Below are 18,804 nucleotides of genomic sequence, written 5' to 3'. Positions count from 1 at the left end.
GCAGATTGCCCTTACCTTTAGTTGTTGGTAAAGCATAAATCAAGGAAGTGTTGTCCCTTGATTTCTGCTTCTGTTTTCTCATTTTCTTCCGCTCATATATTTGAGCTTTCATTGTATCTTGTTTAATGTAATGAAATATAGACATTCAAACTTCAATAAAATGGAACTCAACCAAACCCGCAGGGGATTATTAATAAGGCAGAAGAATGGTTGGAGACGCTCCAAAAATGGCAATGCTCTCTTAAAGGAAATCATTGTGCAAAGCGCGACAGAAATGGATTGCTCCTGCTTCAGGTTTCTTGAAATGCAACTTTGATAGGGCATGGGAGGAAAGATCAAGGAGCGACGGAATGAGAGCTATCATTCGAGACCACCAGGGAAATTTATTGCAGGGGCTTCAGGAAGGCACAGAGATGTCATATCTCCGCTGCACGCGGAGGTTTTAGCAGCGAGGTTTGTTGCACTGGTGTTGGTGCAGAGCAGCCATGCCGATGCTGGAATAATATTCGAAAGAGACTCCAGCCTTGTCCTTGCAGATGAAGATCAGTCCACTTTTGGACCTATTATTGAAGACACAAAAGGTTTACTACAAGCACTTGGGCACTGTGAGTTCAGACACACAAATCGGGACGCGAATCATGCAGCACACCGACTAGCCCGTTCAGGTATTGGAGGAACTAGTGATGCGGTATAGTTGGATGATACCCCTGACCTACTCCATGACTATTAGTGGAAGAAAGGCCATTGTAGTTTCCATTGTTTGTATGGTTGAGGATGTTGTTTGTGGGTTGAAATCTCAGGTAAAATTTTGATCGAATCTCATTTATGCACCTTATCCTTACTTTGTACATTTTATTAATTCCTGAATATCGTACTTTGCTAATAAAAAATTCAAAATTGAGGAGACTATTAAGATAAGCTTTAATATCTTTATTAAAAAGTATCAAAAATACAACTAAAAAATTAGTAGAAAATTTAATTATATTAAACTAACCAATAACCAAACCCAACATCTGAACCGGCTGCCTCATCTGGGCGGCCGCCCGGTCGGTCTAACCCTACTACACCGTGTATTTAAGTCCAAAATTCCCATCAGTTCCTACTCACAATTAAACCTTGTATTAGCTGCATCTCGTAATATATACATTTTTTGTGAAATTCCGATTTTGACCCTCTATATAATATTTTTCTTAATTTCAAAGCTTCGTCAAACCAACCACCGGTCAATCGGTTCAGCACTCTACATCACCGAACAACCGTTCGGATTCTCGTCGCTGAACATCTGCGGCGCAGGGTAGTGTTCCATCGGCACAGAGTAGCCATGGCTAGAGGACCCCTGGCTAACGTGCGCCTGGTGCGCTTGAGCCTCCATGACAAACTTGTTGTGGTTGTAAACGTGCCCTTCGTCGTACCAGTAGTAAGAAGGAGGTGGGTATCCATTATACTCCATCTTGCTCACCTCCATCTTGGGGGCGCCTCCTCCTCCTCCTCCTCCTGCGGCGGCGCCGTCACCTGCTGTGACTGCTTTATCTTTCTTCTCACCAGCACCGTCTTTCTCTTTCTTATCGGCTCCTGCGGCTTCCTTTTCCTTCTTGTCACCACCGCCGTCTTTTGACTTCTTGTCGGCAGCTCCGCCGTCATCTTTCTTGGGTGGGACCACTTCCACGGCCCTCCGGAACTTCTCTTTGAGGTAGGGTACAAGTTCCTTTACATCCATGAATCCCTTCACCATTACCAGGTCTTTGGGTGCGTCAAAGCTCACACTGTTAACACCTGCGAACACCATAATCCACTTCTTTGTTAGATAATAGAATGACAAATTTGCCCATGAATATTTACAACTTTTGGTAACGAAAATATAAACTTTACATAAACCTTTTAAAATTTATCACAAAGTCCTTAAAATCTTTATAACGTCACGCACATGCATCATAAAAAACAAATATTGTAAAAACGCTCGTATGCTTTTAGCCGATTTGAAAATTCAGCATTCAAAGTATCGTTATGACTTAATTTTCTATTAATCTAGATTAGTCTTTTTACAAAATCTAATAAAATATTATTAGTTTAATAGCGTGGTGCCAGTGGTGTGCGTGCATCATTCTGATTAAATTAAGGGTTCTTTAGATTTAAACCCTTGCAACTCTTAAACTCTAGACAAAAACCCATATATATTATAACTTCTAAATAAAACCCAAATTTTAAAGATGATGTCATGTTAGATAAAAGATGTCCATGAATTTGTGTTTATTTACAAAATCATGCCACCAAATCTCTTATACATTTCTTTTTGCTAGACATTTAATTTGTTTAGTATATTTTTTATATTGTGTGAACTCCTCCAATCCAAAATCTAATTAGATCAAATATATACGGACATATATTCTACATTTATGTATACTAATACCATAAAAAGACGTAGGTAAATTAATTTTGTCACAAATTTAAAAAGTAGGCACATTAATTTTCATGTAATTATACAGTAGGTAAATTATTTTCATAAAATCAAACAATAATAGATATTGTTTTCAAAAAATTAATTTTCATAGTAGGTAAATTTTTTCATGTACTTATACAGTAGGTAAATTATTTCATAAAATTAAACAATAGATATTGTTTTCAAAAAAATTAATTTTCATAGTAAGTAAACTATTTTCATGTAATTATACTGTAGGTATAAAATTAAACAATTGATATTGTTTTCATAGTAGGTAAATTATTTTCATAAAATTAAACAATAGATATTGTTGAAAATAAACACTAAATTGGGTATATTCAAATTGAAATTTATTGTAGAAATTAAAAAAAAAATTCCAAATTAATTCCTCTATCTAGACCCATATTTCATGGCTACAAAGCCTTGCCAAATTCAATGCACGTGATCAATTAAAACAAAATTACAAGAACTTTCCATACTAGCTTAGAAGGGGTATATTAGGGATCCAAAAAATATAAAAACGGACATACAAACTTAATTTGGTAAGTTGCTTAGTTGGATCCTAATCATTGGGTTTTATTCGAATAAATATTTTATGATGGGCTAGAGGCTACAAAAAATGAGTTTGGAGGGGGAAAGTTAAATTTTCAGTTAAATTAATATAATCCAAATTCTATATTTTATTCTTCAAGTCATGGAAGGCGCGAGAATCGATTGGAATTAACCTTTAAACTTGGAGATTTTACTCTTCATCTTGTGCATGCATCCCTCACAATGCAATCTGATCTTCAACACCACAGAACTCTGAAACCACCCAACAAAAAAGAAACAAATTTAGCAGCAAAATTAATATATTAATATATAAAGAATGTATAATTTCGAGCTGTTTCGAGCCGATTTACATAGCTATTACTATATACATGAATGTCAATAAATTACCTCTTTGGGTGCCTCTTTGGGCTTTTTGTCTTCAGCCGGCTTTTTCTCATCAGCTGGCTTTTTCTCATCATCCTTTTTCTCAGCCTTTCCCTCTGCGGCAGGCTTCTTGTCTCCACCACCGCCACCGCCATCTTTTTTGGGCTGAGGAGAGACCAGGTCGATCTTCTTCTTAATCTTCTGCTCCAGTTTCTCCTTAAGCCCGGCGGGGTTAACTTTCCCAATCACAGTCAGTTTGTTGGCTGCACTATCCGTCTTCACTTGTTCAACGCCTATACTAATTCAAAAATTAGTACCAAATTAGCCAAAATCAATTAATAAAATAAAAACGTGTTTGTTACTTAAATAGTTGTTAGACCATCAAATTAAAGCTTGAATATAATGCATGTACGCCATTAAAGTCAAATTTGTGTGAACTGTTTCCCTTGCTTCAACGCCTGAAAAAGGCTCAACTCTTATCCAAAATTAATAGATATTTATTTATTTATGGTCCCCTTCCAATTTCCATGAAACGATTTTGGACCTTTTTTTGGTACTCAATTTTCAACGGTAAAAAAAACAAAAAAAAAAAAAAAAGAAGAAGAAAAATCTCAGAGACTCAGTGTGGTCTGAAGTCCGGCGAACTTGGTAAACTCCGAACCTTTTCTTTACAATGTTCTATATTATGTTGATAGAAAGGGACGACGGGCACACTGCTCTACCCAACGTCATCCGAAAAGCCAATTAAGAAAGCAGAAATGATAAGAACACACAAGCTCAAATCTGTCATGTGATCAAAATTTGATATCGAAATCGGTGGATAATTCGTGATGACATACCTTCGAATTTCTTGACGGCTCGTTTGATTTTCTTGGCGCATCCCTCGCAATGGATGTCGGTCTTCAAAACGACGGTGACCACCCCGTCGTCCTTCTTGGGGGCGGCGTCAGCCGGCTTTTTCTCGCCGTCATTCTTCGGCGCTTCCTTTTTCTGCGAGGACATTCAGAACCATCGTTAAAACAAAAAACTTTGGTGGGAGCAAACTATTACTAGTGACGAAGAATGACAAGGTTTTGATTAATTTTTACTAACCTCACCCATGAGTGGTAGTTGTTGGTGGCGTGGGCGTGCGATATGAAAAGAGAGAACAAACAAGGAGTGTTTGTGTTTTTTTTTGGGGGGTAAATTGGTGAATTGGAGAATTAGGAAAGAGGTAGGGAGGATGATAATATATAGGGAGAGGGGAGGGAGGTGGGTTTGTTGAGAAATGTGGGAATTTTCAAAGATTTTTATGTATGTTTATGTATGGGGGTATGTGCATGTATGCATGTGAGACGTGTGGTGGGTATGAGTATGGGGTGGGGGTTGGGGGGCGTATGATATTTAATTGGGTTTAATGATGATGGGGGTTGTGGTCAGCAGAGACGGGCTGTGGCACCATAGATTTTAAGTACCACGAGAACACGATTTTGATTTGTTACACTAAGTCAAATAATAAAATTCATAAAACTGATTAAAAAAGGTCCAATGTGCTAAATCGTATTTTCAACGCACAAGGAAAATTTATCTTGTTGCACTACAGGCTTCATAGAATGCCGCCGTGTTGGACTAATGTTTGTTGAGATACGACGGCATTGTGATAAGTCAGCCAATTATGACTAGACCCTGACGTGTCCAATCAACCTCCTTCCTTTTTATTGTTCAATTAAGTGAAATTAAAGGTGAACTAAACATAATTAAGGTGAATTAAATAGTTCCACCATGAAAAACAATGGTAAACAGTTCTGGACCGTTATTATTTGAGAGGAGGGATGTTGTAAATTCCAACATGAATTCATATAATATTCATAGTAGGTTATCTGTTTCTTTTCGTCTTTCTATTGAAAAAATAAAAAATAAAGGTAAGGAATTCAAGTTTAATGCGTTTAATTTTCTTCTTGTTCAGTGTCATTTGTATATTGGTGGATTACTCATTTATACGCCATGCAAATTTGAAATATTTCAGGAGTCTCGACTTTATTAACGTATACAATTACAACAAAATTGAACTCGTGCTAAGACGTCATGAATGAATGGTGAAGAAAATTGGATGCAGAAGCAAATTAAAGCAAGTAATCATGTAAAACGGAATAAGATTAGTAGCTCATTTTCGACATTTTAGTCTTTAGATGCTTGAGGAGGATTCAGAAAATGATCGATAGCTCAATTTTAACATTTTTGATGTGCGAGGAGGAGCCGAAAAAATAACTTTGTCTACATCAGCACTGCGGTCTATTGTATTACTCATCACTTGTAACCAAGAAATCTCAATTTTTTTCTTAAAAGTGAGTATGATATCGATTTATGATTGATTATTTTGCGGCTTAACTCAAATCATTAAACCTAAGACAACTTTGCGAATTACCCCAATGCCAATGATGTAATATGGACTGAGCATTCGAGTTTGCAATCCAAAAAGACTGCGTTGAAATATCTATTGAGAGTTGTCCCACATCGGTGAGAGACAATGTTTGCTATGTGCTTATATGGTATTGGGCTACTCCCTATATTGCCAATTGGTTTTATGGTGAAACCTCAATTTCATCATGGTATCAGAGCGGATTGCTCTCGTGTGAAGCCAAACGGCCACTCGCCCTCCACGTCACCCAGTTGTTGTCCACGTGTAGGCTTGAAAATCCGCCATACGTGCGGGGGCGTGTTGAGAGTTATCCCACATCGGTGAGGGACATCACCGAGTTGTTGTCCACGTGTAGGCTTGAAAATCCGCCACACGTGCGAGGGCATGTTGAGAGTTGTCCCACATCGGTGAGGAACAAAGTTTGCTATGTGCTTATATGGTATTGGGCTACTCCCCATATTGCCAATTGGTTTTATAGTGAAACCTCAATTTCATCAATATCAATGTCATATGACGACTGAATCACCCATTAGAATTCGATTTAAGTGCAACTTTAACTAGATATTCAACCTCATTATCTCTTCCCAATAAAATCCAAAACAATGTTGGAAAATTAATCTATATATTTTAGCATCGTATGCAATTATGCGTGCATTGACCAAACCCTAAATAATCGATGCTCCAATTGCGTATTATGGTCGCATTTGGTTTCGGCTACAACATCAACATCAACTATATGTCGTTAATTATCAAGTTCAGTCCAAACCGCAACACCCAATTATGGGTTCCAAAGAACGAACCAAAAAAATGTATAGATACAATAACGAACGACATTTGAACTCTACGAAAAGTAAGTTAAAGTCGGATTTTTATAACACATGTAATGTTTCTGATTATATATTGTACATGTTATGATGAATGAAAATGCAAAAATCATATATAGGCGTCAATAAATCCCGTTGAACTTGTTTTTAATACTATCTGATAATAGTCATCAAAGACAAATTGATAAAGGAAGAAGTGCTTGACAATAGTTGGCAATGATGTTAACTTAAGCTTGAAAAGACCAAAAGGCCACTAAAAGTTCAAATAGCTTTGGCAGGACATTTGGTATGGGAGGAAACTTGATGAGGAAGGTTGGCTCGTGATAAGCTAGGGAGATGTTACAAAGTTTGGCTCTTGTGTTAGGGATTTAAGACGCCTGGTGGGATATATGTTGCCATCTTCTGCTAGCTGGGTAGAAAAGCAATGGGGGACACTTGACACCGATGCCAAAGAAAATGATGTCAACTTCTTTGGGACATCCGACCTAATCGAAATGATAACATAAAGAAAATAGCATGCATAAGTTAACACACATCAAATTATCAAGAAAGATTTTGAGTTCGAATTTCATAAGTGACAATTAACGAGACACTGAAATGTTTGATAACCATCATTTAGGACATGAACTAAGGAAGTGAATGCCTAAACCAAAATGATTGCCTATCTCCAAATGTTTAAAAAAGTCCATATCAGCACTAATGGTAAAAAAAGACATTATTGATGTTTTCCAACTAAATGGCAGGAAAGAGAATTGTTGTCAAATTTGACAGCAGCTTCAAATCTATTTTTAGTGGATAATAAATGTCTTTTTATAATCTTTATAATTATCTTTTGTTTTAAAAATACTGATTACAATTATGAAAAATAAAGAATGCAATTAATAATAATTTAAATTTGACATATTGGTTGGAGAACAAAATTTGCAAAAAGATCAATGTGCCACATAAGCCTTCAAATTTAAATTTTGTGTGTAAAATTTGAAATCTCCTTTGGAGATGGGCTAATTGCATCTCCAAGAGAAATGTCAAAATCCTATTAAATGTCTATCCAATAGAAGTATTATTTGTTGATTGGATTTGAAAGCTTTGTGATTAGGAGTCATGACATCAAAGTTAAATTTATTTTTTATTCATTTTAATGGTGGGTCTCTTATTGCATTTACATTTAAACGAATAAAATTTTTGTTATTTTCTTTGGGACATCCGACCTAAACTGATAACATAAAGAAAATAACATGCATAAATTAATACACGTCAAATAATCAAGAAACATTTTGAGTTCAAATTTCATAAAGAAAATGACATGCATAAATTAATACACGTCAAATTATAAACAACTTTTATATAAGGTACGGCTTGGAAGCAAGCTACCACCCAAAGAATTCGAGAAATAGAAGAAAGGCTCCAGAGACTATGCCCGGTGGTGTACCGGAGGTTTCTTCTTTTTTTTTTTTTTTTTTTTTTAGACTTGGGGCGGTTTTTTTGTTTCACAATAAGACCTGGACGATTATTCTTACCCTTAGTAGCTTACGAGTACGATTAACTAATGGTAATCATCATTTTGAACATGACCTATGGAAAGTGAATGCCTAAACGAAATATGATTGCCTAATTTTCATTAAGTAGGTGAAGCTAATTTATCTAGAGAATGATATTTTTGCTTTGAAGCATGCCAGAAGAGAGTAGTACCTGTTGAGAAGAGTACTACAATGTACTACATTGTATTTTGTTTTGATCATTCATCTAGAAACGTCAAAAAAATGAAATTTAAATATTATGAAATGGGTCGGTGCATATGTATGCAGTGGTTGAAATTTGGATGCACATGCGTGTTTCATGAACAATCGAGAAAATAATATATAATATGACGCGTGATAAACATGAATGGTGATATTGATGAGAATTATATACATATATATATATATATATGTATGTATTAACATAAAGTCGATATGCCACTTAGTATTATATATTTTTTCTATTTATAAGTGAAATGTTATAAATTCCACTAACGACTTCGCAATTATTTTCTCACTCTATTTTGCAATTATTTTCTCACTCCTTAATGTCATCATTTTTTTTTTTGAAAAAATTACGATCAATAGTATTCGAGGATTTTATTTTATTTTTATTTTTGAATAAGCATGATTGACTGAACAATAGAGAGCCAGGAATTTAACGCATAAGGAACTATAACATATAATGTTAGAATAATGCTACGTCATGTTATGTGTGACAAATTAAAAATTTAAGGAATGTTTATATTGTGGGCTATGATATCTCAACCTTAGAATGAAAATTTGGAATACACACTAGGATGATTTTTAAAAAGAAAAACAAGATAATCTTGATTTGTTAATATTGAGGAGGAGTTCTCCTCAAGATACGTTGTGATTGATTTACGAAACTTCGTACTTATAATCAGAATCGTTAATATCATAAATTATTCTAGAAAGATTGTTGGGGGACTTTTAAGACATTTTTGAGCCTCAACAAAGATCATCTCTAAACAAAACCAATGAAAACTAAAGCTGTTTGGTGAGTCAATTGTAGTAAATAAATATATGACTCGTCACACTTTTAACGATACTGACTATTTATTTTTATACTATTCAATTAAACAATTTCAAATATAGATTTTGTAAAAATAATTTTTATATATTAATTTATAATATAAATGGTTCTAATCAAAGCAAGAAACTCTGTAAGTTGGCCGCGAGGTTCCTTGAGAAGGTGTTCCTCAATCCTCGAGGATCGGGCCTAACTCCATTTTTTTCTAAAAAAAAAAATGGTTTGTTTGGCATCCTACTAAAAATATTTGGGCCTTCACTATTCAATTTGGGCCCCCGCCAAATCCATACGTTGATTTCAACCTATTCCTCTGCGTTTTTATCAAAACAACCAAAGACCCAAGTAGCCGAAAAGACAATCGAGCCCTCACCACCGTCGCCATGGTCTCTGCAGTCTCGTCTTCCCTCCTTATCTTCCACAAGCCCTTCACTCGCGCTCTTCGACTGCCCCTCCCCAAACTCCCTCTCACCCCAAACCCTAGACCCCTCTCTTTACTCTCCCCGGCCGCTTCTTCTCTCACCCCCAATGCCACCGGAGGCGATCGCGTCGGGGCTCTATCTCCGGCGCCGGCCACCGATGACCTCCAAAAGATCGACGTTAACCCTCCCAAGGGCACCAGGGACTTCCCGCCCGAAGATATGCGCCTCCGAAACTGGCTCTTCTACAATTTCAGAGAGGTCTCGCGGCTGTTCGGCTTCGAAGAGGTCGACTTTCCGGTTCTGGAGACGGAGGCGCTGTTTATCAGAAAAGCAGGGGAGGAGATTCGTGACCAGGTATGCTGATTTTCTCAGCGTTTCTTTTACCTGCATTGCTTGAATTTGAATTGCATACATACATATATAAATGTATATATTCATATACCTACATTGCACTGTATTGTGTAGCTGTATTGCTTCGAAGATCGAGGCAATCGTCGCGTCGCGTTGAGGCCGGAGCTCACTCCTTCTTTGGCCAGGCTGGTGATACAGAAAGGGTACTGCGATTCTGATTCTGCTGATCGTGTTACTTTGCTAGTTAAAGACTTGGTTGTACAAGTGTATAATGTGTATCTATAGATTTATTATTTATTCTGTGATTTGTTTATATCCAGGTGCGGAAGCCAAAAATTTTGATCTCCTTGTTTTTTCCTGTCCAGAAAATCTCTGTCCCTGCCATTGAAATGGTTTGCGGTTGGGCAGTGTTGGCGGTACGAGAGGATGACAAGGGGGCGGCGTCGGGAGCATTACCAGTGGAATATGGATATTATTGGTGTACCTGAGGTTACGGTATGGAGCTGATTCCGCTGCATCGCTATATGATTATTCGATTTTTTGTGATACCTCTTACTCTTGCATTGATTGAAATTTCAATCTGTTTCAGATGATGTTGTATTTGTGTATGTTGTGTTATATGCATTTCTCTAACAAGCTTTAGTTTTATTTTTTATTTTTTATCTTCATGTGCTAGGCTGAAGCAGAACTTATTTCTTCAATTGTCACTTTCTTCAAGCGATTAGGAATTACGGCATCAGATGTTGGATTTAAGGTTTCAAGTCGTAAGGTGTGGATGGTATTTCATGACATGAACTTAAGCTACTTGATTCAGAGGTCTTTGACATCGTATTACCAAATGATTCTCAAGTTGCTTATCGAAAAAGAAACTGACACATCCAATTATTTTGGAAAAGCTCTCCCACTGTTTGTTCTGAATGAGTTTTCATGTCATTTTTAAATACTAAAATTTTTGATTTTATGACTACTGCCTATTGGCCTAACATTTCTACATTATAGGTTTTACAAGAAGTACTGAGGCGCTATTCCATACCCGAATCTTTATTTGGCAAAGTTTGCATCATCATAGACAAGGTAAATTGTGAAAGGTTGCAAGTTTTGGATTGCAGCTAATTATGTTCTGGGTTTTTACTATTGTTCTTTTAAAAAAAATTATGATGTGAAAGCCAGGATGGCATTGTATTTGTTTGATTATACATTCCTGAGAAGAAAAACTAAGATTATTTGTTAGTTTAATAACTTTGACTTATTAGATTTTGAAAAAGTTCTTTCAAATTATTGCTTTGAAGTATGCTAGTTGCTAGTTCATGTCGATATATTTAAGTTCCTTTTACATTCAATAATTGTAGTATGATGTTCTGCTTTTGTATGTGCACATATGTATGAGTATAGTGTCTACATGTGCCTTTTATGGTGAGAGTCCTTGAACTTTGTACGCATTTTGGATCTAGAATCTAGTCTTGCTCTTAGCCTGATAGTACAATGAATATGATATTTTCTTTACAATATTTTCTCCATTTTCTTATGCATGATCATATACCCTAACAAAAAATATAGACTTTTGTTACAAGTTTCTAATTCTTTTCTTGATTTGAATTGTAAACAGATAGAGAAGATTCCAGTGGATGATATAAAAAATGAGTTGAAATCTGCTGGTGTATCAGAAGAGGCTATTGAACAGTTATTGCAAATTCTTTCCATAAAGTCATTGACAAAGCTGGAAGGTTGGTCTTAACAATATTGATTCAGAAAGTATTTATATATAAGTTTTTGGCAATAAAAGGTAAAATAACCGTGTTTCCCCCTCTCCAAGATGTGAAAATATATCGTATGTATACTCAGATCAGCACAAATATCCAGCTGATTGCATATAAACTTGTAAGAGGGTATGTTAAATATTTCGGTATCCTACACGGCTCACGCCCTTGTAGATCAAAACTTTTTGTGCTGCATAGAGGCAAATTTTCAATTGATTAAAAAAGGTTGCTTTTGTGTAGTACAACCCATGTTTTAAAATGCGAAGGTGTAGGCGAGGTGTTTCATGGATAGCCCTGCGTAGGCGAGAGCCTTGAGGCATGAGGCGAAGCATCACGGGACCTAAAATTTATAATCTATATATAAATATATATTATATATAGTTACATATATAAATTATAATATTTTGTATAAAAATATTGTTTGTTGTTCAAAAGTGCACAAGTCATAAACAAGTTTAACTCAAAAACGTGCAAAAAAAGAAATCATTCATCCAAATATGGTCCACATACATTGAAATAAAAATGGTAAAAAAAAGTCTTTCCCTCGTTAATATCCACTCATTTTACAACATTAATATGGTCCAACATACATCCCCTACCCACTCTCTTTCCCTCTGTACACTCTCTCACTCATACGTTCTCTCTTCTCTCTCTCTCTTGCCAGTATCCACTCATTTTGCAACATTAATATAGTCCACATACAACGCTCACTTTCCCTTTTTTCTGGGTCGTGGCGGTGCTACTCGGTTGGTGGTATCGCGCGAAGAAGATAAGGGAGGGTTTTAGTGTTTCACAAGAAGAAGAACAACGCAAGGTTGTCGAGGACTCGAGGGTCGAACGAAGAAGGCTGAGAAGTTTTATAAAAAAGAAAACGCCCAGTACTACCTAACGCACACCTCGACCATGTCTAGGTGAGTTTTCGCCTACTCCCACAGGGCATAGATGTTGTCACCCCTACCCCGCCTCCAAAGCCGCCTAGTCGCGCCTTGGGGCACGTTTTTAAAACATTGGCTTAGCAATGACATCACTTGTAAGTTTGATAGTAGATTATTAGACTATAGATTGGATAAAATTTACGAAAAGTTTTAGTATGCCGATGGGAACCTTTGGTAAGTAGTACTTATTCCAAAATACAACAATAACAACAAAGTCTTATTCCTGAGTGGGGTCAACTGTATGAATCCTAGAATGCCACTGAACTTGGTTTTCCACCAAGTCTTCCGTTTGCTCCAAGTACTCCATGTCTTTTAAAGTCTCGTTCCAAGTCTTTTCAGGTCTTCCTCTATCCCTTTTGACCTGAGCCTTTATCTCATAATTGCATTTTCTAAATGGAGCATCTGTAGGTCCTCGATTCACATGTTCAAACCACCTTAACCACTTTTCTCTCATCTTATTTTCAATTACAACTGCTTATACTTTAGCACAGATATCCTCGTCCTTAATTATGTCATTTCTCATGTACCACACATCCAGTGAAGCATTCGCATCTCCGCTACACATTTTTTCTGCACGTGGTGATGCTTGACCACCCAACGTTTTGTGCCATAAAGCATTGCTAGCATTATTGCCATACTATAAAAAAATTTCTTGAGCTTTTCTGGCTTATGAAAATCGTACAACACACTGGATTCACTCTTCCTTTTAATCCATCAGCTTATATTCTAGGGAACTTTAACGAAAAGCTTCCGGTACTGTTCACTTTAACAAAAAACCATATTTTTACACTAAAAAGTCAATCCTCATACTGTTCACTTTACCCTTTATTTTGTTCTTATCATTAAAACTCAAAGTTTTCAAGCCTTTTTCATTAGTTTCCTTATATTTTATGGTTAAGATCTCCATCTAGTTCTTCGTTCTTTAGCAAGACAGATCCAAGATGGTGAAAGCGTTCACTCTTTGGTACTTTTTGATCTCCAATCCTTAACCCTATCTCATTTGACCCCAATCCCACTGAACTTGCACTCCATATACTTGTCTTCAACGTACTGAGGTGAAGACCTTTAGATTCCAACACCTCTTGCCAAAGGTTAAGCTTCACATTTACGCCCTTCTACGTTTCATCTATTAGCACTATATCATCTGCGAAAAGCAACCCAGGGATATATCTTGAATATGTCCCATTACCTCATCCACTACCAATGCAAAACAGTAAGGACCTAATGCTGAGCCTTGGTATAACCCTATGGTTATGGGAACTTTCAATTTGTCCTTCATGAGTTCTTATATAGTCCTTTCTCCATCATATATATATCCTCTATTGCTTGGATATATTCTACTTGCACTCCTTTCTTCTCTAGAATCCTCCAAAGAAGTTCTCTGGGATCCTATCATACGCTTTTTCATCTTGTGTAAATCCTTTTGCATATCTCTATATCATTTCATTGATCTTTGTAAGAGAGAGATTGCCTCCATAGTCAAGCGTCCTGGCATGAACCCGATTTGATTGCCTGAGATTGTCTGAGACTCGTGTTTCTCCCAAGCACTTGTTCTGAAATAATCAAAATTTTTAACCAGTTCTCTTACGATCAGTGAACTTTTGTACAAATGATTTATTTTACTAACCATTGTGATATTTGTTTGTTAAAAAGCTAAACGCAAAAGCTTTAACTGCTAGAAATTACAAGTACTCTTGATGGTCGAGGAACATTAGTGAAGGTAACAAGATAATATAATGTAACATAGATATTGAAAATGATAATGCTTAACTAAGCTTTCGTATATTAGGTGAAGGTGGATAAACACTTATTAGATGAGAAAAAGGAATTATTTAAGGTGTGCCTCTATAAGAAATGAATAGAGAGAGAAATAGACAATTATCTTGGGTAACGGTGATGATGAATTCAGGAGTTAGTAGTTACTCGTAGATCAGAGAGAAGTGAAAGAATGTTGAGACTTGAAAGTGGGAAAGGATAGTGAGGAGGTGGGTTCAGACTTGAGTTAACATGAATTGCGACCACAATAAATGGAACTGTATAATTTTTTCAAAGAGTAGTCGGATTATTTTGTCAATCATTTGTGAGTAGAGTTTCCAAGGTGATGGGGCAATTATTAATATGCTTTCAATGTTTTCTTATGTAGAGGTTCTTGGAGATGCTCGGGAAGCAGTTGCTGATTTGAAGCAGCTATTCTCTCTTGCTGACAAATTTGGTTATTCTGAATGGATCCAGTTTGATGCTTCTATTGTTCGTGGCCTTGCCTACTACACTGGTATTGTTTTCGAGGTTAGGATTTCCATGTGTTTTCCCTCCTAAAATTTTGACATTGCAGGTATTAGTCATGTTCGTAGAATGATTTGAGTTCTACCATCATTTCCATTTTCTTTAGTTGTTTATTGCTCCTGGTAGTTGATGATATTTCTTTATAATCTGGTATTACCTTTTTGTGTGCGAATAATGTCCTGGGGATCATATATGCTACTGCGTGTCTATTTTGGGCATCAGTCTGCTTTGGATGTAGTTTCTGGACATTATCTCACTGCCAGTTTATACATTTATGAATTTGGAAGTACTGAAATGCATTTAACTGATCTGTGAGCAAAATTTAGTAGCATTTGTCAAATACTACACTGGAACATTTTAGAGTTCTGTTCGGTGTGAAGTGAAAAGTTGGTTGTAATACTGTCATTACTTATGAAACAACTGAAAAGTGACGTGAAAATTTGTCCTCCTAAAATTTCAGATGTAGAACATACTGGAACTTCTGCATTGTTGTGCCTATGTGTAACACAAACTTTTGTGCTGGTGACAGACAAAATAAGCAGCCATATGACATACTGTTTTTATGTATGCATGTTTACTTAATTATGGTGATTAGATCTCCCTTGTATGTATATAAAATTGCTTCCAATTTTGTCACTGCAGAAAATAGTTCCTGACAAATAAATTTTATTTTCAGGGTTTTGATAGAGGAGGAAAGTTACGAGCCATTTGTGGTGGTGGGCGATATGACCGCTTGCTTTCTACTTTTGGTGGTGATGACATTCCTGCTTGTGGATTTGGATTTGGTGATGCCGTCATAGTGGAAGTAAGTTTAAACTTATGTAATATATATATATATATATATATATATATATCCTATTCCTTGCTTTATGAAGTTTTTTACCTACTAGAATTGAATTTATGTTTTGGATAACGCTCCTAGTATTTAAATATTCTTCATTCTTAGCCACTAATTTTTTTTCTTTATCCCAATTTTTTTTGGTTTGCCATCTATTTGATATTTTCTTGTGGGGATTACAGTTGCTTAAGGAGAAGGGCCTTCTGCCGGAACTGAGCCTGCAAGTAGAGAACATTGTGTGTGCTCTTGATCCTGGACTTAAAGAAGCAGCTGCAACAGTTGCCACCATACTCAGGGGGAAAGGTCAAAGTGTTGATTTAGTCTTGGAGAACAAACCGCTTAAATGGTATTTCCTGCCCCCTTAGAGGTGCTTGTAGATTTCTATATCAATCACTGTGTTTCCAATATGTTATTTGAATTTGTTCTCTGTCAGGGTATTCAAGCGTGCAGCACGGATAAATGCTAATAGGTTAATATTGGTGGGAGAATCAGAGTGGCAGAGGGGTATGGTGAGTGTGAAAGTCCTTTCTTCTGGTGAACAACATGAGATCAAACTTGATGAACTAGAGTGATAAGAAGTTTGGTTATTTGGAGGTTGTATGGTTTACTTTTATCTTTGTAGGTAGGTTCAGTTTATAATTGTCTCCATTATGTACTTACAAAATTTTTTGGTCAGAATGTTAATGGAATAGCTGATTTTTGTCTTGTTGATCATGATAAAGCTCATGTAACCATTTTTTTCGATGGTTCTATTCATTAATTTATTTGTTCGGATTTGTCATGTTCATTTGAACAAATACTAAGAAATTATGACAATTAGCATATTCCTATATGAAGTACGAACAAATGATCTGTTTGGAATAGCAGGTTGTAGATAGTGCAGTGCAGCATAAACATCCCATTTATCAGTCTCAAGATTTTATCCTGTATTAAGATAACTAGCATACAGATTGGAGGCAATAGTTAATCTTTTCGCAGTGCTCTGTCTGCTGATTTAAACTCTGTTTGATTGTTAATGAAGGCAAATATGTGATATTTTGACAATAGATATTGCATTTGTAACTGTTTTGAATGGGTATGAAAGATAATTTTGTCTTCTTTGTACTTATGTAAGGTCTTATTAGCCATTTCATTTCCTGTAACGTTTTGGTTGGGTTCTGTTCCTCGTGTGGAAATAGCATTCGTTTATTGCCTCTTGGATTGCATTTTATCTTTTTGAAAACTCAAGATACCTTTCACCTATTCGAGACTTGTTTCCTTGATGCTTTGACATTATGATTTTGCTTCATGGTATTTACAAGATTTTCAGTGGCCTCTAGAAGCCCTATGATTGCTGCTTTAGTTTGATTGAGTGACATGACATTCTCTAACCATATACAGAATGAAGGGACCTGCATTGTACAATTTTCTTTCCTCTAAATTCAAGTTTTTGAAAGACGAGAAAATTTAGAGAACTTTGTTTTATGTGAGACCTGCCACCTTGATAGTGCAGATTGTGTTTAGAATGGTAATGGTTGCTCAGAGTAGAAGAAGAATGCGACCCAGTGTGTCTTCCTGACGAAGAAGAACGTGCAGATGACTTGAAGTCTTCCAGATAATGCTCTGCCGAATCGTCTAGGTACTGTGATCTTTCCTTTCAGAAAGTCGATTTTCTATATTCAGTCATTTCTTTTTAATTCAGACTGGTCTTTGTTAGCCGATTTAGAGCAATTTGAAAATACTCATACCCTAGAGAATGACTTCTTTGGGTCATTTGCCTGAAGAGATTTGCTTGGATAGGATAGTGTGGGAGGAAGTTTTTTATTTTTGGGTCTGGATTGTAGTAGGAATTTATAAGTTCAGATCCAGAAAAGATTATTTCAGGTGGCAAAATTATTAGGTCAGACCATGTGCTCACTGCTAAGTTTCTCACAAAGACAAATCTCCAAACCCATAGGCTAGCACTGAGTGCAAGATCCATATCTTCCACCGTGGTTCGGCCTTTGCATCCCACATTGTCATTTAAGGGTTTTCTCCATGCCCTGCTCTTGCAGTATGTAAGGTCAACCAGTAAATTATGTTGTCCCAAGTAGTTGTTTCTTCATTACTGTTGCATCTTATCTGTTAAGGAACACCGAATATATTTGCAATTTTACAATCCTGGTTACGGTGGTATTGCCATTCAGAATTTGGGTTTTACATGAATAAATTTTAAGGTAGTAGAGGAGGAAACATCGAGCAGTTAAGACGAGAATTTGAAATTACAGAGGGTGAGTATGTTGCTGGTGACCATATGTAAATACAGCAATTGTTGTGCCCAAATCAGACTGCTGGACACAAGTACAGTCAAATAAAACATTGTTTTCTGAGGTCTAGTAAATGTTATAACGTGCACCGAAAGTAGATACAAACGTTAACTTCTGACAGATTTTATGTATCGTTGGTTTCCTGTGAACGATCCATTGTTTAAAGTTGTCATCGGCACATTGGAAATATAAAGTATGATCCCCTTGCATTGAGATGATAGCATGACTCTGGAGTGCTTTTTTTTTTTGTTTTTTTTTGTGGTGTGAATTTGCCTAAAAAATTTCTGTATGAAACACATAAATTTGATGAACCTGTGCTTTACCAGTTGTATTTGAGCATTATTGGGTATCACCGGTTGTATATGACCATGCGTTGATTGCTCTCATCACGTGACACGACTCACGTGATAAGAGATAGTCCAATAATTGTATATAAGTTTGTAACCGGTGATAAGGCATATTTTCTTGTGCAGATTTGCAGCCTATAAAGGAAATCCGTAGTGGCACTAATCTCAAGCCCCCACATGGGTGTTTTGAAATCCGATAAATAGTTTTCGTGGTGATACGACATTCAGAAGATAGCCCTTGTGGTGAAAAAAAATTAGGAATAACTGTTGTGGGGAAAACTGTTAGGAAATAAGCCCCAAAATAAAATTCCTGTCAAGTCACTGTCAAAGGGCTGCACGTGAGGTTCATAGGTTTAGTTAATTTTTTTACCGCAAAGGTTATCTTTTGAATATCTAATCACCATGAAGGCCGATTATTCGATTTAGCCTTGCAATTATATCTAA

The 18,804-nt window shown here is 36.3% G+C and overlaps 2 protein-coding genes across 5 annotated transcripts; one reads left to right on the top strand and one right to left on the bottom strand.

Annotated features, from left to right (window-relative positions):
* Window positions 1-909: 909 nt before the first annotated feature.
* LOC137722598 (Heavy metal transport/detoxification superfamily protein) lies at window positions 910-4,603 on the bottom strand. Its single transcript, XM_068461640.2, has 5 exons — window positions 4,445-4,603; window positions 4,192-4,342; window positions 3,377-3,645; window positions 3,163-3,241; window positions 910-1,773 (listed from the first exon to the last, which is right to left on the bottom strand). The coding sequence occupies exons 1-5, from the start codon at window positions 4,451-4,453 to the stop codon at window positions 1,241-1,243; spliced, it is 1,041 nt and encodes a 346-aa protein (XP_068317741.1). The 5' UTR covers window positions 4,454-4,603; the 3' UTR covers window positions 910-1,240.
* Window positions 4,604-9,325: 4,722 nt separating this feature from the next.
* LOC137721772 (histidine--tRNA ligase, chloroplastic/mitochondrial) lies at window positions 9,326-18,362 on the top strand. Of its 4 annotated transcripts, XR_015961581.1 has the most exons (12): window positions 9,326-9,918; window positions 10,030-10,118; window positions 10,281-10,410; window positions 10,592-10,684; window positions 10,915-10,989; window positions 11,522-11,639; window positions 14,751-14,893; window positions 15,567-15,695; window positions 15,911-16,074; window positions 16,162-16,350; window positions 17,221-17,346; window positions 17,924-18,362. XR_015961581.1 is itself a non-coding variant. In XM_068460791.2 (10 exons), the coding sequence occupies exons 1-10, from the start codon at window positions 9,526-9,528 to the stop codon at window positions 16,298-16,300; spliced, it is 1,473 nt and encodes a 490-aa protein (XP_068316892.1). In that variant the 5' UTR covers window positions 9,326-9,525; the 3' UTR covers window positions 16,301-16,449. The 4 variants fall into 4 exon arrangements, 1 of the variants encoding a protein (XP_068316892.1); XR_011066715.2 differs by having other exon boundaries at window positions 17,221-18,226; XR_015961582.1 differs by lacking the exons at window positions 17,221-17,346; window positions 17,924-18,362 and adding an exon at window positions 16,596-16,825.
* The last annotated feature ends 442 nt before the right edge of the window (window positions 18,363-18,804 follow it).

This window comes from Pyrus communis, chromosome 4 (assembly GCF_041283825.1).
Source record: "Pyrus communis isolate YQ-2024b chromosome 4, ASM4128382v1, whole genome shotgun sequence".
Taxonomy (NCBI): Eukaryota; Viridiplantae; Streptophyta; class Magnoliopsida; order Rosales; family Rosaceae; genus Pyrus; species Pyrus communis.
Note: the sequence above shows the minus strand (reverse complement) of the source record. Positions and strands in the feature narration are given on the sequence as shown.